The 24,390-nt window shown below is 53.1% G+C and overlaps 1 protein-coding gene across 1 annotated transcript in view; it reads left to right on the top strand.

Moving 5' to 3' along the window:
* Positions 1 to 24,390, top strand: part of LOC140386485 (potassium-transporting ATPase alpha chain 1) — a 92,005-nt gene that overhangs the window by 47,171 nt on the left and 20,444 nt on the right. Inside the window, exons 13-16 of the mRNA XM_072468874.1 lie at positions 4,348 to 4,523; positions 9,330 to 9,466; positions 19,532 to 19,682; positions 21,573 to 21,741. Coding sequence (XP_072324975.1) covers positions 4,348 to 4,523; positions 9,330 to 9,466; positions 19,532 to 19,682; positions 21,573 to 21,741 — 633 coding nt within the window. The remainder of the gene's footprint in view (positions 1 to 4,347; positions 4,524 to 9,329; positions 9,467 to 19,531; positions 19,683 to 21,572; positions 21,742 to 24,390) is intronic.

Genomic DNA, 24,390 nt, shown 5'->3' with positions numbered 1-24,390 from the left:
GAGAGAGACAGAGAGAGAGAGAACAAAGAACAAAGAAAAGTACAGCACAGGAACAGGCCCTTCGGCCCTCCAAGCCTGTGCCGACCATGCTGCCCGTCTAAACTAAAATCTTCGACACTTCCGGGGTCCGTATCCCTCTATTTCCATCCTATTCATGTACTTGTTAAGATGCCCCTTAAACGTCACTATCGTCCCTGCTTCCACCACCTCCTCCGGTAGCGAGTTCCAGGCACCCACTACCCTCTGTGTAAAAAACTTGCCTCGTACATCTCCTCTAAACCTTGCCCCTTGCACCTTAAACCTATGCCCCCTAGTAATTGACCCCTCTACCCTTGGATAAAGCCTCTGACTATCCACTCTGTCTATGCCCCTCATAATTTTGTAGACCTCTATCAGGTCGCCCCTTAACCTCTGTCGTTCCAGTGAGAACAAACCGAGTTTATTCAATCTCTCCTCATAGCTAATGCCCTCCATACCAGGCAACATCCTGGTAAATCTCTTCTGCAACCTCTCTAAAGCCTCCACATCCTTCTGGTAGTGTGGCGACCAGAATTGAACACGATACTCCAAGTGTGGCCTAACTAAGGTTCTATACAGCTGCAACATGACTTGCCAATTTTTATGCTCAGTGCCCCGGCCAATGAAGGCAAGCATGCCGTATGCCTTCTTGACTGCCTTCTCAACCTGTGTTTTCCCTTTCAGTGACCTGTGGACCTGTACACCTAGATCTCTCTGACTGTCAATACTCTTGAGGTCTACCATTCACTGTATATTCCCGACCGGCATTAGACCTTCCAAAATGCATTACCTCACATTTGTCCGGATTAAACTCCATCTGCCATCTCTCCGCCCAAGTCTCCGAACGGTCTAAATCCTGCTGTATCCTCTGACAGTCCTCATCGCTATCCGCAATTCCACCATCCTTTGTGTCTTCTGCAAACTTACTAATTAGACCAGTTACATTTTCCTCCAAATCATTTATATATACTACGAACAGCAAAGGTCCCAGCACTGATCCCTGTGAAACAACACTAGTCACAGCCCTCCAATCAGAAAAGCACCCTTCCATTGCTACTCTCTGCCCTCTATGACCTAGCCAGTTCTGTATCCACCTTGCAGCTCACCTCTGATCCCGTGTGACTTCACCTTTTGTACCAGTCTGCCATGAGGGACCTTGTCAAAGGCCTTACTGGAGTCCATATAGACAACATCCACTGCCCTACCTGCATCAATCATCTTTGTGACCACCTCGAAAAACTCTATCAAGTTAGTGAGACATGACCTCCCCTTCACAAAACTGTGCTGCCTCTCGCTAATACGTCCATTTGCTTCCAAATGGGAGTAGATCCTGTCTCAAAGAATTCTCTCCAGTAATTTCTCTACCACTGACGTAAGGCTCACCGGCCTGTAGTTCCCTAGATTATCCTTGCTACCCTTCTTAAACAAAGGAACAACATTGGCTATTCTCCAGTCCTCCGGGACATCACCTGAAGACAGTGAGGATCCAAAGATTTCTGTCAAGGCCTCAGCAATTTCCTCTCCAGCCTCCTTAAGTTTTCTGGGGTAGATGCCATCAGGCCCTGGGGACTTATCTACCGTAATATTTTTAAGACGCCCAACACCTCGTCTGTTTGGATCTCAGTGTGACCCAGGCTATCTACACCCCCTTCTCCAGACTCAACATCTACCAATTTCTTCTCTTTGGTGAATACTGATGCAAAGTATTCATTTAGTACCTCGCCCATTTCCTCTAGCTCCACACATAGATTCCCTCGCCTGTCCTTCAGTGGGTCCACTCTTTCCCTGGCTACCCTCTTGCTTTTTATGTACGTGGAAAAAGCTTTGGGATTTTCCTTAACCCTATTTGCCAATGACTTTTCGTGACCCCTTCTAGCCCTCCTGACTCCTTGCTTAAGTTCCTTCCTACTTTCCTTATATTCCACACAGGCTTTGTCAGTTCCCAGCCTTTTAGCCCTGACAAATGCCTCCTTTTCCTTTTTGACGAGGCCTACAATATCTCTCGTTATCCAAGGTTCCCGAAATTTGACGTATTTATCCTTCTTCTGCACAGGAACATGCCGGTCCTGAATTCCTTTCAACTGACATTTGAAAGCCTCCCACATGTCAGATGTTGATTTACCCCCAAACATCCGCCCCCAATCTAGGTTCTTCAGTTCCCGCCTAATATTGTTATAATTAGCCTTCCCCCAATTTAGCACATTCACCCTAGGACCACTCTTATCCTTGTCCACCAGCACTGTAAAACCTACTGAATTGTGGTCACTGTTCCCGAAATGCTCCCCTACTGAAACTTCTACCACCTGACCGGGCTCATTCCCCAATACCAGGTCCAGTACAGCCCCTTCCCTAGTTGGACTATCTACATGTTGTTTTAAGAAGCCCTCCTGGATGCTCCTTACAAACTCTGCCCCGTCCAAGCCCCTAGCACTAAGTCAATAGTCCCAGTCAATATTGGGGAAGTTAAGTCTCCCATCACAATAACCCTGTTGCTTTTACTCTTTTCCAAAATCTGTCTACCTATCTGCTCCTCTATCTCCCGCTGGCTGTTGGGAGGCCTGTAGTAAACCCCCAACATTGTGACTGCACCCTTCTTATTCCTGATCTCTACCCATATAGCCTCGCTGCCCTCTGAGGAGCCCTCCCGCAGTACAGCTGTGATACTCTCCCTAACAGTAGCGCAACTCCTTCACCCCTTTTACATCCCCCTTTATCCTGCATGAAACATCTAAACCTTGGTACGTTTAGCTGCCAATCCTGCCCTTCCCTCAACCAAGGGCGAAATTCTCCGGTATCGGCGCCATGTCTGCCGACCGGCGCCAAAAACGGCACAAATCAGTCGGCCATCGCGCCGCCCCAAAGGTGCGGAATCCTCCGCATCTTGGGAGGCCGAGCCCTAACGTCAAGGGGCTAGGCCCGCGCCGTACTGATTTCCGCCCCGCCAGCTGGTGCGGAAATGACACTGCTGGGCGGCGCATGCGCAGGAGCGTTAGCGGCCGCTCACGGCATCCCGGCGCATGCACTGTGGAGTGAGACTCTTCCTCCTACGCCATGGTGGAGAGTGCCCCCACGGCACAGGCCCGCTCGCGGATCGGTAGGCCCCGATCGCGGGCCAGGCCACCGTGGGGGCACCCCCCGGGGCCAGATCGCCCCGCGCCCCCCCCAGGACCCCAGAGCCCGCCCGCGCCGCCTTGTCCCGATGGTAAGGTAGGTGGTTTAATCCACGCCGGCGGGACAGGCATTCTAGCAGCGGGACTTCGGCCCATCCGGGCCGGAGAATCGCGGGGGGGGCCCCGCCAACCGGCGCGGCGCGATTCCCGCACCCGCCGAATCTCCGGTGCCGGAGAATTCGGCAACCGGTGGGGGCGGGATTCACGCCAGCCCCCGGCGATCCGGGTCGGAGAATCTCGCCCCAGGCCTCTGTAATGGCAACAACATCATTGTTCCAAGTACTAACCCAAGCTCTAAGTTCATCTGCCTTACCTGTTATACTTGCATTAAAACATATGCACTTCAGGCCACCAGTCCTGCTGTTTTCAGCAACATCTTCCTGTCTGCTCTTCCTCAGAGCCATACTGGCCCGATTCCCTCGTTCTCCCTCAATCTTTTCACCTTCTAATCTATTGCTCCGGTATCCACCCTCCTGACATACTAGTTTAAACCCTCCCTTGTGACACTAGCAAACCTCGTGGCCAGAGAGAGAGAGAGAGAGACAGACAGACAGAGAGAGAGAGACAGACAGACAGAGAGATTGAGGGAGACAGACAGAGAGAGGGAGACAGACAGAGAGATGGAGATAGAGAGGCAGAGAGAGAAAGAGAGGTGGACTGGGAGAAAGAGACAGGGAGAGAGAGAGACAGAGATAAACACAGAAACAGAGAGAGAGACAGAGAGAGGAGAATGTGGAACTCGCTATTTCAGGGGGTGGGGAGAATGGAACTCGCTCCCCTGGGGAGTGGGGAGAAAGTGGGACTCACTCCAATGGGGAGAATGTTGGACTCGCTCCCATGAGGAGAATGTTGGACTCGCCCCCAAGGGGAGTAGGGAGAATGTGGGACGCGCTCCCACGGGGGGTGGTTGAGGTGAATCGTGTCGATGTATTTCAGGGAGAAGTTGACGAACCATATAGGGGAGAGAGGAATAAAAGGATATGTTGACGGGGGGATGGTGGGTGGGGGGGGGGGGGGGGGGGGGATGAAAATAGGGTTGGGAGGAGGCTTGTGTGGTTGGGGACTGTTCCTTCAACACTAGAACTGTTCACTGTGTTCCAAATGCCGTCAAGCCAAGGGGCAGTGTAGGTTTAATTTAACCAGTACCTCTTGTACCCAGGATTCTGTCACATGTACCTGATGGAGAAGGAATTTCCCCGAGGATTCAGCTTTGATACGGATGAGATGAATTTCCCCACCAGCGGACTGTGTTTCGACGGGCTCATCTCGATGATTGATCCTCCCAGAGCAACTGTACCAGACGCTGTGGTTAAATGTAGGACGGCAGGTATCAGGGTAGGTGCCACCAGACTGATCAAATCAATATAAATCAGCAATATGGGATGGCTTTATGGGGGTGGGGGGGGTTCGGGGTGGTTTATATACAGAATAACGGATACCCGAGAGTGAGTTACAGACTGGAATCTAATCGAGGGGTTCGGGGTGGTTTATATACAGAATAACGGATACCCGAGAGTGAGTTACAGACTGGAATCTAATCGAGGGGTTTGGGTGGTTTACATATAGAATAACAGATACCCGAGAGTGAGTTACAGACTGGAATCTAATCGAGGGGTTCGGGGTGGTTTATATACAGAATAACGGATACCCGAGAGTGAGTTACAGACTGAATCTAATCGAGGGGTTCGGGTGGTTTACATATAGAATAACAGATACCCGAGAGTGAGTTACAGACTGGAATCTAATCGAGGGGTTCGGGGTGGTTTATATATAGAATAACAGATACCCGGGAGTGAGTTACAGACTGGAATCTAATCGAGGGGTTCGGGTGGTTTATATATAGAATAACAGATACCCGAGAGTGAGTTACAGACTGGAATATAATCGAGGGGTTTGGGTGGTTTACATATAGAATAACAGATACCCGAGAGTGAGTTACAGACTGGAATCTAATCGAGGGGTTCGGGGTGGTTTATATACAGAATAACGGATACCCGAGAGTGAGTTACAGACTGGAATCTAATCGAGGGGTTTGGGTGGTTTACATATAGAATAACAGATACCCGAGAGTGAGTTACAGACTGGAATCTAATCGAGGGGTTCGGGGTGGTTTATATATAGAATAACAGATACCCGGGAGTGAGTTACAGACTGGAATCTAATCGAGGGGTTCGGGTGGTTTATATATAGAATAACAGATACCCGAGAGTGAGTTACAGACTGAATCTAATCGAGGGGTTCGGGGTGGTTTATATATAGAATAACAGATACCCGGGAGGGACTTACAGACTGGAATCTAATCGAGGGTTCAGGGTGGTTTATATATAGAATAACAGATACGCAGGAGTGAGCTACAGACTGGAATCTAATCGAGGGGTTTGGGTGGTTTATATAGAGAATAACAGATACCCGGGAGTGAGTTACAGACTGGAATCTGATCGAGGGGTTTGGGTGGTTTATATATAGAATAACAGATACCCGAGAGTGAGTTACAGACTGGAATCTAATCGAGGGGTTTGGGTGGTTTACATATAGAATAACAGATACCCGAGAGTGAGTTACAGACTGGAATCTAATCGAGGGGTTCGGGGTGGTTTATATACAGAATAACGGATACCCGAGAGTGAGTTACAGACTGGAATCTAATCGAGGGGTTTGGGTGGTTTACATATAGAATAACAGATACCCGAGAGTGAGTTACAGACTGGAATCTAATCGAGGGGTTCGGGGTGGTTTATATATAGAATAACAGATACCCGGGAGTGAGTTACAGACTGGAATCTAATCGAGGGGTTCGGGTGGTTTATATATAGAATAACAGATACCCGAGAGTGAGTTACAGACTGAATCTAATCGAGGGGTTCGGGGTGGTTTATATACAGAATAACGGATACCCGAGAGTGAGTTACAGACTGGAATCTAATCGAGGGGTTTGGGTGGTTTACATATAGAATAACAGATACCCGAGAGTGAGTTACAGACTGGAATCTAATCGAGGGTTCAGGTGTTTTTTTATAGAATAACAGATACTCGGGAGTGAGGTACAGACTGGAATCTAATCGAGAGGTTTGGGTAGTTTATATATAGAATAACAGATACTCGGGAGTGAGTTACAGACTGGAATCTAATCGAGGGTTTTGAGGAAGTTTTTATATAAAAGAACAGATACTCGGGAGTGATTTACAGACTGGAATCTAATCGAGGGATTCGGGGGGGGTTTATGTATATAATTACAGATATCCCGGGAGTGAGTTACAGGCTGGAATCTAATAGAGGAGTTTGGGATGGTTTATATATAGAATAACAGATAGCCGGGAGTGAGTTACAGACTGGAATCTAATAGAGGAGTTTGGGATGGTTTATATATAGAATAACAGATACCCGGGAGTGAGTTACAGACTGGAATCTAATCGAGGGGTTCGGGGTGGTTTATATATAGAATAACAGATAGCCGGGAGTGAGTTACAGACTGGAATCTAATAGAGGAGTTTGGGATGGTTTATATATAGAATAACAGATACCCGGGAGTGAGTTACAGACTGGAATCTAATCGAGGGGTTCGGGGTGGTTTATATATAGAATAACAGACAGCCGGGAGTGAGTTACAGACTGGAATCTAATAGAGGAGTTTGGGATGGTTTATATATAGAATAACAGATACCCGGGAGTGAGTTACAGACTGGAATCTAATCGAGGGGTTCGGGGTGGTTTATATATAGAATAACAGATACTCGGGAGTGAGTTACAGACTGAAATCTAATCGAGTGGTTCGGGGTGGTTTATGTACAGAATAACAGATACCTGGGAGTGAGTTACAGACTGGAATTGATAATCGAGGGGTTTGGGCCGTTTCTATGCGAGGATGTGTTGCTGGTAGGAGGGTGGGGAGAGGTTTTTAATGGTGACTTGAGGGCTGTGATAAGGGTCGGCGATCTGCGGGAGGGGTCGGAGATTAGTGGGAGGGGTCGGAGATTAGTGGGAGGGGTCGGAGATGTGCGGGAGAGGTCGGTAATTAGCGGGTGGGATCAGTGATCTGCGGGAGGGGTCGGTGTTCTGCGGGAGGGGTCGGTGTTCTGCGGGAGGGGTCGGTGATCTGCGGGAGGGGTCGGTGATCTGCGGGTGGGGTCGGTGATCTGCGGGAGGGGTCGGTGTTCTGCGGTTGGGGTCGGTGATCTGCTGGTGGGTTTGGTGATCTGCGGGAGGGGTCGGTGATCTGCGGGAGGCGTCGCTGATCTGCGGCAGGGGTCGCTGATCTGCGGGAGGGGTCGGTGATCTGCGGGTGGGGTCGGTGATCTGCGGGTGGGGTCGGTGATCTGCGGGTGGGGTCGGTGATCTGCGGGTGGGGTCGGTGATCTGCGGGTGGGGTCGGTGATCTGCGGGTGGGGTCGGTGATCTGCGGGTGGGGTCGGTGATCTGCGGGAGGGGTCGGTGATCTGCGGGTGGGGTCGGTGATCTGCGGGAGGGGTCGGTGATCTGCGGGTGGGGTCGGTGATCTGCGGGTGGGGTCGGTGATCTGCGGGTGGGGTCGGTGATCTGCGGGTGGGGTCGGTGATCTGCGGGAGGGGTCGGTGATCTGCGGGTGGGATCGGTGATCTGCGGGTGGGGTCGGTGATCTGCGGGTGGGGTCAGTGATCTGCGGGAGGTGTCGGTGATCTGCGGGTGGGATCGGTGATCTGCGGGTGGGGTCGGTGATCTGCGAGGTGTCGGTGATCTGCGGGTGGGGTCGCTGATCTGCGGGAGGGGTCGGTGATCTGCAGGAGGGGTCGGTGATCTGCGGGAGGGGTCGGTGATCTGCGGGAGGGGTCGGTGATCTGCGGGAGGGGTCGGTGATCTGCGGGAGGGGTCGGTGATCTGCGAGGGGTCGGTGATCTGCGGGAGGGGTCGGTGATCTGCGGGAGGGGTCGGTGATCTGCGGGAGGGGTCGGTGATCTGCGGGTGGGGTCGGTGATCTGCGGGAGGGGTCGGTGATCTGCGGGTGGGGTCGGTGATCTGCGGGAGGGGTCGGTGATCTGCGGGTGGGGTCGGTGATCTGCGAGGGGTCGGTGATCTGCGGGTGGGGTCGCTGATCTGCGGGAGGGGTCGGTGATCTGCAGGAGGGGTCGGTGATCTGCGGGAGGGGTCGGTGATCTGCGGGAGGGTTCGGTGATCTGCGGGAGGGGTCGGTGATCTGCGGGAGGGGTCGGTGATCTGCGAGGGGTCGGTGATCTGCGGGTGGGGTCGGTGATCTGCGGGAGGGGTCGGTGATCTGCGAGGGGTCGGTGATCTGCGGGCGGGGTCGGTGATCTGCGAGGGGTCGGTGATCTGCGGGAGGGGTCGGTGATCTGCGGGAGGGGTCGGTGATCTGCGGGTGGGGTCGGTGATCTGCGGGAGGGGTCGGTGATCTGCGGGTGGGGTCGGTGATCTGCGGGAGGGGTCGGTGATCTGCGAGGGGTCGGTGTTCTGCGGGAGGGGTCGGTGATCTGCGAGGGGTCGGTGATCTGCGGGAGGGGTCGGTGATCTGCGGGAGGGGTCGGTGATCTGCGGGAGGGGTCGGTGATCTGCGGGAGGGGTCGGTGATCTGCGGGAGGGGTCGCTGATCTGTGGGTGGGGTCGGTGATCTGCGAGGGGTCGGTGATCTGCGGGAGGGGTCGGTGATCTGCGGGAGGGGTCGCTGATCTGCGGGAGGGGTCGGTGATCTGCGGGTGGGGTCGGTGATCTGTGGGTGGGGTCGGTGATCTGCGGGAGGGGTCGGTGATCTGCGGGTGGGGTCGGTGATCTGCGGGTGGGGTCGGTGATCTGTGGGCGGGGTCGGTGATCTGCGGGTGGGGTCGGTGATCTGCGGGAGGGGTCGGTGATCTGCGGGAGGGGTCGGTGATCTGCGGGTGGGGTCGGTGATCTGTGGGCGGGGTCGGTGATCTGCGGGTGGGGTCGGTGATCTGTGGGCGGGGTCGGTGATCTGCGGGTGGGGTCGGTGATCTGCGGGAGGGGTCGCTGATCTGTGGGAGGGGTCGGTGATCTGCGGGAGGGGTCGCTGATCTGCGGGAGGGGTCAGTAATCTGCGGGAGAGATGGGTGATCTGAGGGGGAGTTGATTGTTTGAGAACGAGAGGATCCTTTGGGACTTTTCCTTGGTGAGTGTTAACCACTGTCGCTGTGTTTATAGGTGATCATGGTGACCGGTGACCATCCCATCACTGCCAAGGCGATCGCTGGTAGTGTGGGCATCATCTCCGAAGGCAGTGAGACAGTTGAGGATATCGCAGCGCGCAAGAGAATTCCTGTTGAACAGGTGGACAGACGGTAAGCCCTGGGTAATGTTGAGCCACAGCTACAAACCGACAAACCCTGTTTACACAGACACTTCCTGGTTTCTGGTGCACGATCAATTGCACAAAGACTAAAGTTGGGTACAACTGTGGCTTTATTACAGTCAGATGCGTGGCCTCCTGCTGCAGCTGGTGAAATGGCAGGGCACTGGAGGTCATGCATATTTATACAGTTCTCCGTGGGCGGAGCCAGCCAGCAGGAGCTACCGGCGAACCTGTAGTGCAGGTCCTACCTTACATCTCCTGTTACAATGGTTCACCACATTCACCCCCTGTTAAAAATGAGTCAGGCAGAGGTGACGTGAAACTATATACAATTAGTGCAATTATGTACAGTGATAAGAAAAAGAAAAAGGTCCATGTTGACGGTCCGGAGTACGTCAAAGGTTCAGCCGGTCCGGTGCTTTGGTGCTTCGTTGGGAGCGGCGTAACGGTGGCGGCGAAGTCGGTGCTGGCGGTGGTGGAGGTGGCACCGATGGCGATGCTGATGCTGGCCAGTTATCGGGGAACTCCGGGAGGGTGCCAAAGTTTTATTCGTCCTCTTGTGCAGAAAAGTGTGGGGGGGTGGTCTAGTGGGGTCAATATTGGCGGTGCGATGGGAAGGGGGGGGGGGGTGCATTGGTGGGGGGTGTGTTGGGGTGGAACCTGACGGTTCCAGGTCCCTGAGTGAGACAGTATCTTGGCGGCCGTCGGGGAACTCCACGTAGGCATATTGATGGTTGGCATGGAGCAGGTGAACCCTGTCCACCAATAGGTCCGCCTTGTGGAGACGGACGTGCCTATGGAGAAGAACTGGTCAAGTCGGGCGCGACACCCCGGATGTGGACTTCCTGGGGAAGGTAAAACACGTTTGTGGCGTGTGTTATTAGTGGCGGTGCACAATAGTGACCGGATGGAGTGTATAGTGTCAGGGAGGACCTCCTGCCAGCCAGAGGCTGGGAGGTTCCTGGTCTGTAGGGCCAGCTGGACGGCCCTCCAATCTGTCCCATTCTCCCGTTCTACTTGCCCGTTTCCCCGGGGGTTGTAGCTGGTCGTCCTGCTAGAGGCTATACCCCTGCTGAGCAGGAACTGACGCAGCTCATCGCTCATGAATGAGGATCCCCTGTTACTGTGGATGTAGGCGGGTAAAAACCGAACAGAGCGAAGATGGTGCTGAGGGCATTGATGACGGTGGCAGACGTCATATCGGGGCATGGGATGGCGAAGGGGAATCTGGAGTACTCATCGACCACACTGAGAATGTACGTGTTACGGTCGGTGGAGGGGAGGAGCCCTTTGAAATCCACGCTGAGGTGTTCAAAGGGGCGGGAAGCCTTCACCAGGCGCGCACGGTCTGGCCGGTAGAAGTGCGGCTTGCACTCCGCACAGACCTGGCAGTCCCTGGTGACTGTCCTTACTTCCTCGACGGAGTAGGGCAGATTGCGAGCTTTGACCAGATGGTACAATCGAGTGACCCCCGGGTGACAAAGGCTGTCGTGTAGGGCCTGGAGTTGGTCCACTTGTGTGCTGGCACATGTACCTCGGGAGAGGGCATCTGGGGTCTCGTTGAGTTTACCGGGGCGATACAAAATCTCGCAATTATAGGTGGAGAGCTCGATTCTCCAACGCAAGATCTTATCATTTTTGATCTTACCCCAGCTGTGCGTTATTGAACATGAAGTCTACCGACTGTTGGTCCTTAAGGAGAGTGAATCTCTTGCCGGCCAGGTAATGCCTCCAATGCCGCACAGCTTCAACGATAGCTTGGGCCTCCTTTTCGACGGATGAGTGTCGAATTTCAGAGGCATGAAGGGTGCGGGAAAAGAATGCCACGGGTCTGCCTGCCTGGTTTAGAGTGGCGGCAAGGGCGACGTCTGAAGCGTCGCTTTCTACTTGGAAAGGCAGTGACTCGTCCACTGCGCGCATCCCGGCCTTGGCGATGTCTGCCCTGATGCGGGCGAAAGCGTGTTGTGCCTCGGCCGCGAGGGGGAATTGGGTGGACTGAATGAGTGGGCGGGCCTTGTCCGCATAGTTTGGGACCCACTGAGCGTAGTAGGAAAAGAACCCCAGGCAGCGTTTGAGGGCCTTGGGGCAGTGGGGGAGGGGAAGCTCCATGAGGGGGCGCATGCGCTCGGGGTCGGGCCCGAGAAGTCCGTTTTGGACTACGTAGCCGAGAATGGCTAACCGGGTCATGCTGAACACACACTTCTCTTTGTTATAGGTCAGGTTGAGAAGAGTGGCAGTGCGGAGGAATTTATCGAGGTTGGCATCGTGGTCCTGCTGGTCATGGCCGCAGATGGTGACATTGTCTAAGTACGGAAAGGTGGCCCGCAAACCGTACTGGTCGACCATTCTGTCCATCTCTCTTTGGAAGACTGAGACCCCATTTGTGACACCGAAAGGGACCCTAAGGAAGTGGTAGAGGCGTCCGTCCACCTCGAAGGCCATGTATGGCCGGTCCGACTTCCGGATGGGGAGCTGGTGGTAGGCGGATTTCACGTCAATTGTTGAGAAGACCCGGTACTGTGCAATCTGATTGACCACATCAGATATGCGTGGGAGGCGATACGTGTCGAGCTGTGTGTACCGATTGATGGTCTGGCTGTAGTCCACGACCATCCTGTGTTTCTCCCCAGTTTTAACCACTACCACTTGGGCTCTCCAGGGGCTGTTGCTGGTCTCGATAATACCCTCCTTAAGCAGCCGCTGGACTTCGGACCTGATGAAGGCCTTGTACTGGACGCTGTACCGTCTGCTCCTAGTGGCAACGGGCTTACAATCCGCAGTTAGATTGGCAAAAAGGGAGGAGGGATCGACCTTGAGGGTCGCGAGGCCGTAAACGGTAAGGGGGGGTAAGGGCCCGCCAAATTTGAGGGTGAGGCTCTGGAGGTTGTACTGGAAGTCCAGGCCCAACAGGAGTGCAGCGCCGAGATTAGGAAGGACATAGAGGCGTAAGTTACTAAATTCTACGCCCTGGACAGTGAGGGTGACTGTACAGAAGCCTCGGAACGGGACGGAGTGGGATCCGGAGGCTAGGGAGATCCTTTGATTGGCAGGGTGGACTGCGAGGGAGCAGCGCTTTACTGTATCTGGGTGTACGAATCTTTCGGTGATCCCGGAGTCCAGCAGGCACGAGGTCGCGTGGCCGTTGATTTTCACTGTCGTCGACGCGGTGGCTAGGTTGTGCGTGCGAGATTGTTCCAACGTCATCGAAGCGAGCTGCGGGTAGCCGTCAGATGCTTTGGGTGGCGAGCGTATGCGGTTCCGATGTTGGGATGTCCAGAGACCCTGTGGGGGACAAAATGACGGCGCCCATGGTGCGCACATTGTGGGACAAGATGGCGGCGCCCATGGTGCGCACATTGCGGGGTCGGGACAAGATGGTGGCGCCCATGGCCGAAGGGGGACAAGATGGCGGCGCCCATTGGTCACACATGGACCCGGGAGGAGAAGATGGCTGCTCCCATTGTGCGTTTGGCGTGGGGGAGGGGGCGATAGCGGGCACGATCGCAGCGACTGCTTGGGCCTGGCACACAGCCGCGAAGTGGCCCTTTTTACTGCAGGCTTTACAAACGGCAGTGTGGGTCGGGCAGTTTTGGCGGGGGTGCTTCTGCTGACCGCAGAAGTAGCAGCGGGATCACCCAGGGTGCGCGGGTCGGCGTGCGGCGCAGGTGTATTGGGAAGGCACTGTCCCGACTGAGGAGGTCGTCGGCGGGGTCCAGGAGGGGTAGGAAGGGGTAGAAGGGTGGGCACCGCGGCGGGAGGGGTACGATTGCACATTACGGGATGTGACCGTCATGGAGAGCGCCAAGGTTTTCGTATCTGCCAGTTCGAGCGTGGCCCCTTCCAGCAATCGTTCTCGGATGCGGTCCGACGCAATCCCCGTCACGAAGGCATCGCGCATGAGGAGATTCGCGTGTTCGGCGGCCGTAACGGCCTGACAGTCACAGTCCCGGACGAGTGGAATTAGGGCCCGCCAGAAGTCTTCGATGGATTCACCAGGTAGTTGCGAGCGGGTGGCGAGTACATGGCTGACAAAGAGCGTGTTCGCCTTCTGCGCGTAGTGTTCCTTAAGGAGTTCCATTGCTTTTGTGTAAGTCGTGGCGTCTTGGACCAACAGGAACACGCTGGAGCTCAGTCTGGAGTACAGGACGTTTATCTTCTGAGCCTCCGTTGGCTCGGGGTCCGCAGCCTTGATGTAGGCCTCAAAACATGCTAGCCAGTGAGTAACATCTTTCCTGGAGTCGGGCGAGTGCGGATCCAGCTGCAGGCGATCGGGCTTAATTCTGATATCCATTCTGTGGAAAATCTGACTGTAATAAATTGATGCACGATCAATTGCACAAAGACTAAAGTTGGGTACAACTGTGGCTTTATTTCAGTCAAATGCGTGGCCTCCTGCTGCAGCTGGTGAAATGGCAGGGCACTGGAGGTCATGCATATTTATACAGTTCTCAGTGGGCGGAGCCAGCCGGCAGGAGCTACCGGCGAACCTGTAGTGCAGGTCCTACCTTACATCTCCTATTACAGTGGTTCACCACAGTTTCCATGTAGCAAAACACCAAGGTGGTCTGAATGGGCCTCCTTCTGTTCCTGTGTAAGTGGCATGACGGGATCTGAATGGGCACTCCTCTGTGGTGTTGGGCGTTCTGACACACAGATGAGCCAACACAGTTGTATATGGTACAACGCTATTTTATTTAAACTTTCTATGTACAGTTTTGTCTTGATACTCTGCACGTGGGGATTCCCTGTTTGTGATGTTAAAACAGGTCGTGTCCGTGTCCTTGTCCCCAGACCTACTGACCACCAGGTGTCGTGTTCGTGCTTTTATATGGTTCCTGTCTTTGTGTGTGATTGGTTGTGGTGTTGTGTGTTCTGATTTGTCTGTTGGTGTGTCCATCATGATGTGTGTGTTTGAATATCATGACATCCCCCCTTTTTACAAAGATATGTGCCTACGTGGTAATAAATATAATCGTGTCATGAGTGCATCTAAGAGTGTGTGTGTGTTGTGTACAGCATGTGTATATGACTTAACTATTTACATGGGGCGATGTCGGGTGCGTCACATCAACAAGGTTGTACCATAACAGAACATGAATGCGAATGAGAAAAAAAAACTTGAACAGTGGTCCAGTCAGACGATATCTGGAACGATAAACAACAACAGGTTATAATACAGAAGTGTGCATCTTTTTGAACATATGAACGGTGTTATAAGTCCAGTCTAATGGGTGTGCGACGAGTTTGGGTTGACCGCCTCAAGGGTGGGTCAAGAACCACCGGCTGATGTGCAAGCGTGGCCATGGGTGGCGATGGAGAGGGCGTGATCTGCGGCAGCTCCACAAAGTCATCCTCGGAAGCCTGTTGAGGATCTGGCGTGTGTGTACTGTGTGGCTGCGAGCGTGGAAGTCGGCGAAGGGCGCGCCGATTGCGGCGACGCACTGAACCATCCGGCATGCGAATCAGGAACGAGCGGGGAGCCACACGTCGGAGGACTTCTGCCGGTGCTGACCAGCCACCATACGGTTGATGGACGCGTACTTTGTCTCCGGAGGACAGGGGGGCAGGTCCGTCGCTCGTGTGTCGTACTGACTTTTCTGGCGATCACGCTGCATTTGCATGTTACGAAGAACCGTCTCATGGTCCGTTGTTGGTGCCAGGATGGATGGTACCGTCGTCCTGAGGGAGCGACCCATTAGGAGCTGTGCTGGCGAGAGACCCGTGGAAAGCGGGGCCGATCGATAGGCCAGCAAGGCGAGGTTAAAGTCCGATCCGGCAGCAGCCGCCTTGCACAGGAGCCGCTTGGCAATGTGGACGCCCTTCTCTGCCTTCCCATTCGACTGTGGATGTAGAGGGCTGGATGTCACATGAGTGAAACCATATGCTGCGGCAAAGGACGAGCATTCACGGCTGGCGAAACAGGGTCCATTGTCCGACATCACAGTCATTGGAATGCCATGGCGAGCAAATGTTTCCTTGCAGGCCCCAATGACTGCGGACAATGTCAGATCATGTAGAGGCATGACTTCCGGGTAGTTTGAGAAGTAATCTATAATAATGATGTAATCTCTGCCGAGCGGGTGAAATAGGTCAACACCCACCTCCGCCCAGGGGGACGTCACCAACTCGTGTGGTAGAAGCGTCTCCGGAGGTTGCGCCGGCTGAAACCTCTGACAGGTTGTGCAATTGAGCACCATGTTGGCAATGTCTTCATTAATACCCGGCCAATATACCGCCTCTCGGGCCCTTCGTCTGCATTTTTCGACGCCCACGTGGCCTTCGTGTAGTTGATTAAGAATCATCTGGCGCATGCTGTGCGGAATAACGATCCTGTCTAATTTCATAAGGACCCCGTCTATGTTGGTAAGGTCATCTCGCACATTATAAAACTGGGGGCACTGCCCTTTGAGCCACCCTTCCGCCATGTGGCGCATCACTCGCTGTAGAAGGGGGTCAGTCGCCGTCTCTGCGCGTATGTGGGCCAGACTTGGGTCATCAGCTGGCAGATTTGCTGCTGTCAGAGTCACGTGTGCCTCAATTTGACGCACGAAGCCCTCCGCATCTGGTGGTGTGCTCACTGCTCGGGAGAGCGTGTCCGCCACGATGAGATCCTTCCCCGGAGTGTAGATCAGTTCGAAATCATACCTCCTGAGTTTAAGTAAGATGCGCTGGAGGCGAGGGGTCATGTCGTTCAGGTCTTTGTTAATGATGTTGACCAGGGGGCGGTGGTCAGTTTCAACCGTAAATCGTGGAAGACCATACACATAGTCGTGGAACTTGTCCAGTCCAGTTAACAAGCCCAGGCATTCTTTTTCTATTTGCGCGTAGCGCTGTTCGGTAGGGGTCATGGCTCGTGAGGCATATGCAACCAGGGCCCATGACGACGTGCTGTCTTTTTGCATGAGTACCGCTCCAATACCAGATTGGCTGGCATCCGTTGAGATTTTTGTGGGGCGAGCCGTGTCGAAGAACGCCAACACTGGTGCCGTGACCAGTTTGTGCTTGAGCTCCTCCCATTCCAGCTGATGCGATTGTTGCCAGTGGAATTCTGTTGATTTTTTTACGAGATGGCGCATAGTCGTTGTATGAGAAGCCAGGTTGGGAATGAACTTCCCAAGGAAGTTGACCATGCCCAAGAATCTTAGGACAGCCTTCTTGTCAGCCGGCCGTGGCATGGCTGTGATGGCGCTAACTTTGTCTGCATCGGGACGGACCCCTGATCGTGAGATGTGGTCCCCGAGGAATTTCAGCTCAGTCTGGCCGAAGGCACACTTGGCGCTGTTGAGACGCAGGCCATTTTGTCGTATGCGGGTGAAGACGCGTCGTAGACGATGCATGTGTTCCTGCGGAGTGGTGGACCAAATGATGATATCGTCCACATATACACGTACCCCTTCGATGCCTTCCATCATCTGCTCCATAATGCGGTGGAAAACTTCAGATGCTGAAATGATGCCGAATGGCATCCTGTTGTAGCAGAATCTGCCAAAAGGGGTGTAGAACGTGCATAGCCTTCGGCTGGCCGGGTCCAATTGGATCTGCCAAAATCCTTTGGACGCATCCAATTTGGTAAATATTTTGGCTTGCACCATCTCGCTGGTGAGTTCCTCTCGTTTAGGGATGGGATAGTGTTCCCGCATGATGTTGTTATTCAGATCTTTAGGATCTATACATATGCGGAGCTCGCCAGAGGGCTTCTTTACCCAGACCATGGAGCTGACCCATGGCGTGGGCTCCGTTACCCTGGATAGGACCCCTTGGTCCTGAAGAGCCTGCAGCTGCAACTTGAGGCGGTCTTTGAGTGGCACAGGAACCCTGTGAGGTGCGTGAACGACAGGGATGGCGTCCGGTTTGAGTCGAATCTTGTACATGTATGGCAATGTCCCCATGCCTTCAAAAACCTCCTGGTTGTGAGCAAGGAGGGAATGGAGATTTGCGTGGTACTCAGCATCCGGGAAGTCGGATATCTCATCTGGAGAGAGAGACATAATGCGCTGTACCAGGTGAAGGACCTTACACGCCTGTGCGCCCAGTAACGAGTCTTTTGATGAGCCGACAACTTTGAAGGGGAGTGTGGCCGTGTGCGTCTTGTGAGTTATCTGTAGCTGGCAAGATCCTATGGACGGGATGACGTTCCCGTTATAATCAACCATCTTGAGCCGGGATGGCGTGATGGGTGGTTTGACCTTCATGGCCTGGAATTCAGAATATGCAATCAGGTTGGCGGATGCGCCGGTGTCCAGACGGAAGGTGACATGCGATCGGTTGACCGTCAGGGTGGCACGCCACTCATCGGCTGGATTGATGGCATTGACCTTGTTGACATTGATGACGGAAACGCGGAAGGCATCCTGGTCATCTGCATCACTTAACTGGAAGTCTTGATGCGTGGGCTGGACGGTCCTGACTTGTCTGCGAGATTGTCGGGGATGTGCAGGATCCATGGGTTGAGCCGCATGACAGTGGGCAGCATAGTGGCCCATCTTGCCACATCTGAGGCACTGTCGGTTTTTAGCAGGACATTGCCCTTTTAAGTGTACAGCTCCACAATTGCCGCACGTCATGACGTCACGGCGTTCGTTGCGCCACTGCGCATGCGCAGTGCGATCTTGTGGTGGGCGCGCCTGCGCAGTGCGTCCCTCGATGTGGCCATTATTTTTGGCGCGCACCAGCGCGGGAGACCGCGAAAAGCGCGGGAAGCGGCCGCTCTCGTTGGGGCCGCGGGTTGGGAAGTAATCGACGGCCTGGATGCGTTCGGCGTCGTGGGCGGCCTGGCTTGCCGATTCGACGGCAGGGGACCCCCTCCGTGCCAACTCGGACGCCTGAAATCGGGCAAAACGGCAGGTTGCATTTTCGTGGAGGACACAGGCTTCCACAGCAGACTCTAAGGTGAGGCCTTTTATTTTAAGAAGCTGCTGGCGTAGGCCTCTGGAGGCAACACCAAAAACAATCTGGTCCCTGATCATGGACTCTGTGGTGCTGCCGTAACCGCAGGACTGCGCTAGAATTCGGAGGTGCGTCAAAAAGGGTTGAAAAAGCTCCTCCTTACCTTGCAGGCGTTGCTGAAAGAGGTATCTTTCAAAACTTTCATTCACTTCAACATTAAAGTGCTGGTCCAGTTTGAGGATGACCGTGTCATACTTGGATTGGTTTTCCCCTTCGAACACCAGTGAGTTGAAGACGTCGAGGGCGTGCTGCCCTGCGTAGAAGAGGAGCAGTGCAATCTTCATTTCATCCGAGGCACTCTGTTTCTCGTTGGCTCGGATGTACAGGTCAAATTGCTGCCTGAAGAGCTTCCAATTGGTACCAAGGTTCCCCGCGACTTGCAATGGCTGCAGTTTGTCGGTGCGGTCCATGTCCAGAATGGCAGGTTAGTTGGCAGATATCGATCCACTCCTGTACCATGTGGTGTTGGGCGTTCTGACACACAGATGAGCCAACACAGTTGTATATGGTACAACGCTATTTTATTTAAACTTTCTATGTACAGTTTTGTCTTGATACTCTGCACGTGGGGATTCCCTGTTTGTGATGTTAAAACAGGTCGTGTCCGTGTCCTTGTCCCCAGACCTACTGTCCACCAGGTGTTGTGTTCGTGCTTTTATATGGTTCCTGTCTTTGTGTGTGATTGGTTGTGGTGTTGTGTGTTCTGATTTGTCTGTTGGTGTGTCCATCATGATGTGTGTGTTTGAATATCATGACATCCTCCTGTTCCGGGGTAACAGGCTCAGGGGGATGAATGGGCCTCCTACTGTTGCTGTGTAACAGGCTCAAGGGGATGAATGGGCCTCCTCCTGTTCCTGTGTAACAGGCTCGAGGGGGCTGAATGGCCTCTTCCTGTTCCTGTATAACAGGCTCGAGGGGGCTGAATGGGCCTCGCCCTGTTCTTGTGTAACAGGCTCGAGAGTGGCTGAATGGGCCTCGCCCTGTTCCTTTGTAACAGGCTCGAGCAGGAGCTGAATGGGCCTCCTTCTGGTCCTGACTGATGGGGGTCCAAGAGCATTGGAATTTGGGGTGGGCCTCAGTAACAGTGCTCACGATTTGTCACCTGCAGGGATGCCCGCGCGGCTGTGATTAATGGAGGTCAGCTGAAGGACATGACCTCGGATGAGCTGGTGGATATGTTACGTTCCCACCCAGAGATCGTGTTTGCTCGAACCTCACCCCAACAGAAACTGATCATTGTGGAGAGCTGTCAGAAACTGGTGAGTGAGATATTCAACCTGGGGGAGCAATATAACTGATGCTAACTCTCAGAGTAACACTGGGAATAGCAAAATAGCAATCATGCATTAACGGGGAAGGTTAGTAGGCCTAGCGATTGTGCCGGGGATGACATGCATGATTGCTATTCGGCTATTCCCAGTGTTACTCTGAGAGTAAACTGAGTCCAACAAACTCTTTCTGAATCTCTTCCTCTCCGAGTTCCAGTCCCTCTCAAACTCTCTCGCTACATCTCCCTCTCTCTGTTTGCATTTTTTTCGTTCTCTCCCCCAATTTGGTTGAGAGGCAATTTCCCCCCATATCTCTGTAACCTTCTCCAGCCCCTACAACCCGACCTATTTCTGAAACCTCTTCCAGCCCCCTCTATCTCTGTAACCTCCTCCAGCCCCCAACAGCCATCCCTATCTCTGTAACCTCCTCCCAGCCCTACAACCCTCTGAGGTCTCTGCGCTTCTCCAATTCCAGCCTCTCGAGCATCCCCCGATTCCCATCGCTCCACCATTGGCGGCCATGCCTTCAGTTGCCTGTGTGTCCTTAAGCTCTGGAATTCCCTCCCTCAATCTCTAATCCAGTTTCTCTGACTTCCTCTCTCTTTTTGTCTCGTTGTCTCTCGCTGTTTGTCTCTCGCACTCTCTCCATCTCCCCCTCTCACGCTGCCTCTCCTTCTTTGAGAAGGTCCTTAAAAATTGTCCTCTTTGTCCAAGCTTTTGGTCGCCTTGCCCCACATATCTCCTCATGCGGCTTAAGGTCAAATTTTGTCTGAATTGTGATTGTGTGTTTATTGAATTTTTTTCTAAATTCGCTTCTCTGGCTCGACCAAAATTGTTGCTCATCTCTAATTGCCCCTTGAGAAGGTAGTGAGTGAGCTGCCTTCTTCAATCGGCTGCAGTCCCTGAGGTTCACCCACAGTGCTGTCAGGGAGGGAGTTCCAGGATTCTGACCCAGCGACAACGAAAGACTGGCCAATATATTTCCAAGTCAGGATCATGCGTAATTTGGAGGGGAACCTCCAGGTGATGGGGTTCCCAGGTATCTGCTGCTCTTGTGCTTCTAGATGGCTGTGGTCATAGGTTTGGAAGGTGCTGCCTAAGCAAACTTGGTGATTTCCTGAGGTGCATCTTGTAGATGGTGCACATGGCTACCGCTGTTCGTCGGTGGTGGAAGGAGTGAATATTTGTGGAAAGTTTTGTCCTGGATGGCGTCGAGCTTCTTGAGTTTTGTTGGAGCTACACTCATTCAGGCAAGTGGAGAGTATTCCATCACACTCCTGACTTGTGGCTTGCAGGTGATGGACAGATTTTGGGGAGTCAGGATTCCCAGCCTCTGACCTGCTCTGTTAGCCAGAGTATTTATGTGGTTGGGTCTAGTTCACATTCTGATGAATAGTGACCCCCAGGATGCTGAGAGTGGGGGAGATTTAATCAATGGGATGACATTGAATGTGAAGGGGCGATGGTCAGATTCTCTCTTGTTGGAGTTGGGTATAATTGTATTTGTATTTTATTGTATTCAGATGGGGCATTAAATGGGAACTTACTTGTGCTCCAATAAGGAGGAACAGATGACAACTGGGGTTACTGGGTTAGGAGGTGCATGCTTGTAATGCGTAACTGCAGACATAAATAAGGTGTGTAAAGAAAGGCAACAGTTCTACCCTGCACTGACTGACTGTTTGGGTCCAACTCTGAAGCACTTCGGGATGTTTAAGATGGTACAGAAATGCAGGTTGTTGTTTGGAAAAGGGAAGATGTTCGACCGAGCCACGCCTGACACCCAGTTGTCGCTTGATTTCCCTCCGGGTTGCAGAGCATGCAGGACTTGTAGACAGAGTTTAATGCCAATCCTTGCTCTGCTCTCTCTCTCTTTCACAGGGCTTCATTGTTGCTGTTACTGGAGATGGAGTCAATGACTCTCCGGCACTGAAGAAAGCGGATATCGGAATTGCCATGGGGATCGCGGGATCAGACGCCGCCAAGAATGCCGCTGACATGATACTCCTGGATGATAACTTTGCTTCAATTGTAACTGGAGTAGAACAAGGTAGGCGTGGGTCACTCTACACTGCCCCATCAAACACTCCCAGGACAGGTACAGCACGGGGATAGATACAGAGTAAAGCTCCCTCTACACTGTCCCCATCAAACACTCCCAGGACAGGTACAGCACGGGGTTAGATACAGAGTAAAGCTCCCTCTACACTGTCTCCATCAAACACTCCCAGGACAGGTACAGCACGGGGATAGATACATAGCAAAGCTCCCTCTACACTGTCCCCATCAAACACTCCCACGACAGGAACAGCACGGGGTTAGATACAGAGTAAAGTTCCCTCTACACTGTCCCCATCAAACACTCCCAGGACAGGTACAGCACGGGGTTAGATACAGAGTAAAGCTCCCTCTACACTGTCCCCATCAAACACTCCCAGGGCAGGTACAGCACAGGGTTAGATACAGGGTAAAGCTCCCTCTACACTGTCCCCATCAAACACTCCTAGGACAGGTACAGCACGGGGTTAGATACAGAGTAAAGCTCCCTCTACACTGTCCCCATTAAACACTCCCAGGACAGGTACAACACGGGGTTAGATACAGAGTAAAGCTCCCTCTACACTGTCCCCATCAAACACTCCCAGGACAGGTACTGCACAGGGTTAGATGCAGGGTAAAGCTCTCTCTACACTGTCCCCATCAAACACTCCTAGGACAGGTACAGCACGGGGTTAGATACAGAGTAAAGCTCCCTCTACACTGTCCCCATCAAACACTCCCAGGGCAGGTACAGCACAGGGTTAGATACAGGGTAAAGCTCTCTCTACACTGTCCCCATCAAACACTCCCAGGACAGGTACAACACGGGGTTAGATACATTAGATACAGAGTAAAGCTCCCTCTACACTGTCCCCATCAAACACTCCCAGGACAGGTACAGCACGGGGTTAGATACAGAGTAAAGCTTCCTCTACACTGTCCCCATCAAACACTCCCAGGGCAGGTACAGCACAGGGTTAGATACAGGGTAAAGCTCTCTCTACACCGTCCCCATCAAACACTCCTAGGACAGGTACAGCACGGGGTTAGATACAGAGTAAAGCTCCCTCCGCACTGTCCCCATCAAACACTCCCAGGACAGGTACAGCACGGGGGTTGATACAGAGGAAAGCTCCAAGGGCAGCACGGTGGTGCAGTGATTAGCATTGCTGCCTCACGGCGCCAAGGTTCCAGGTTTGTTCCCGGCCTTGGGTCACGGTCCGTGTGGCGTTTGCACATTCTCCCCGTGTTTGCGTGGGTTTCATCCCCACAACCCAAAGATGTGCAGGGTAGGTGGACTGGCAATGCTAAATTGCCCCTTAATTGGAAAAAATGAATTGGTACTCTAAATAAATAAAACAGAGTAAAGCTCCCTCTACACTGTACCCCATCAAACACTCCCAGGACAGGTACAACATGGGGTTAGATACAGAGTAAAGCTCCGTCTACACTGTACCCCATCAAAAACTCCCAGGACAGGTACAATATGGGGTTATATACAGAGTAAAGCTCCCTCCACACTGTCCCTATCAAACACTCCGAGGACAGGTACCGCACGTGGTTAGATACAGAGTAAAGCTCCCTCTACACTGTCCCCATCAAACACTCCCAGGCAGGTACAGCACGGGGTTAGTTACAGAGTGAAGCTCCCTCTGCACTGTGTCCATCAAACTCTCCCAGGCAGGTACAGCACGGGGTTAGATACAGAGTAAAGATCCCTCTACACTGTCCCCATCAAACACTCCCAGGACAGGTACCGCACGGGGTTAGATACAGAGTAAAGCTCCCTCTGCACTGTTCCCATCAAACACTCCCAGGACAGGTACAGCACGGAGTTAGATACAGAGTAAAGCGCCCTCTACACTGTCCCCATCAAACACTCCCAGGACAGGTACAGCACGGGGTTAGATACAGAGTAAAGCTCCCTCTACACTGTCCCCATCACACACTCCCAGGACAGGTACAGCACGGAGTTAGATACGGAGTAAAGCTCCCTCTACACTGTCCCCATCAAACACTCCGAGGACAGGTGCAGCACGGGGTTAGATACAGAGTAAAGCTCCCTCTACACTGTCCCCATCAAACACTCCCAGGACGGGTACAGCACGGAGTTAGATACAGAGTAAAGCTCCCTCTACACTGTCCCCATCAAACACTCCCAGGACAGGTACAGCACGGGGTTAGATACAGAGTAAAGCTACCTCTACACTGTCCCCATCAAACACTCCCAGGACAGGTACAGCACGGGGTTAGATACAGAGTAAAGCTCCCTCTACACTGTCCGCATCAAACGCTGCCAGGACAGGTACAGCACGGGGTTAGATACAGAGTAAAGCTCCCTCTACACTGTCCCCATCAAACACTCCCAGGACAGGTACAGCACGGGGTTAGATACAGAGTAAAGCTCCCTCTACACTGTCCCCATCAAACACTCCCAGGACAGGTACAGCACGGGGTTAGATACAGAGTAAAGCTCCCTCTACACTGTCCCCATCAAACACTCCCAGGACAGGTACAGCACGGGGTTAGATACAGAGTAAAGCTCCCTCTACACTGTCCCCATCAAACACTCCCAGGACAGGTACAGCACGGGGTTAGATACAGAGTAAAGCTCCCTCTACACTGTTCCCATCAAACACTCCGAGGATGGGTACAGCGC

This window comes from Scyliorhinus torazame, chromosome 12 (genome assembly GCF_047496885.1).
Source record: "Scyliorhinus torazame isolate Kashiwa2021f chromosome 12, sScyTor2.1, whole genome shotgun sequence".
In the NCBI taxonomy this organism is placed as follows: domain Eukaryota; kingdom Metazoa; phylum Chordata; class Chondrichthyes; order Carcharhiniformes; family Scyliorhinidae; genus Scyliorhinus; species Scyliorhinus torazame.
The sequence above is the reverse complement of the archived record's forward strand: the minus strand, read 5'-3'. Positions and strand labels throughout refer to the sequence as shown.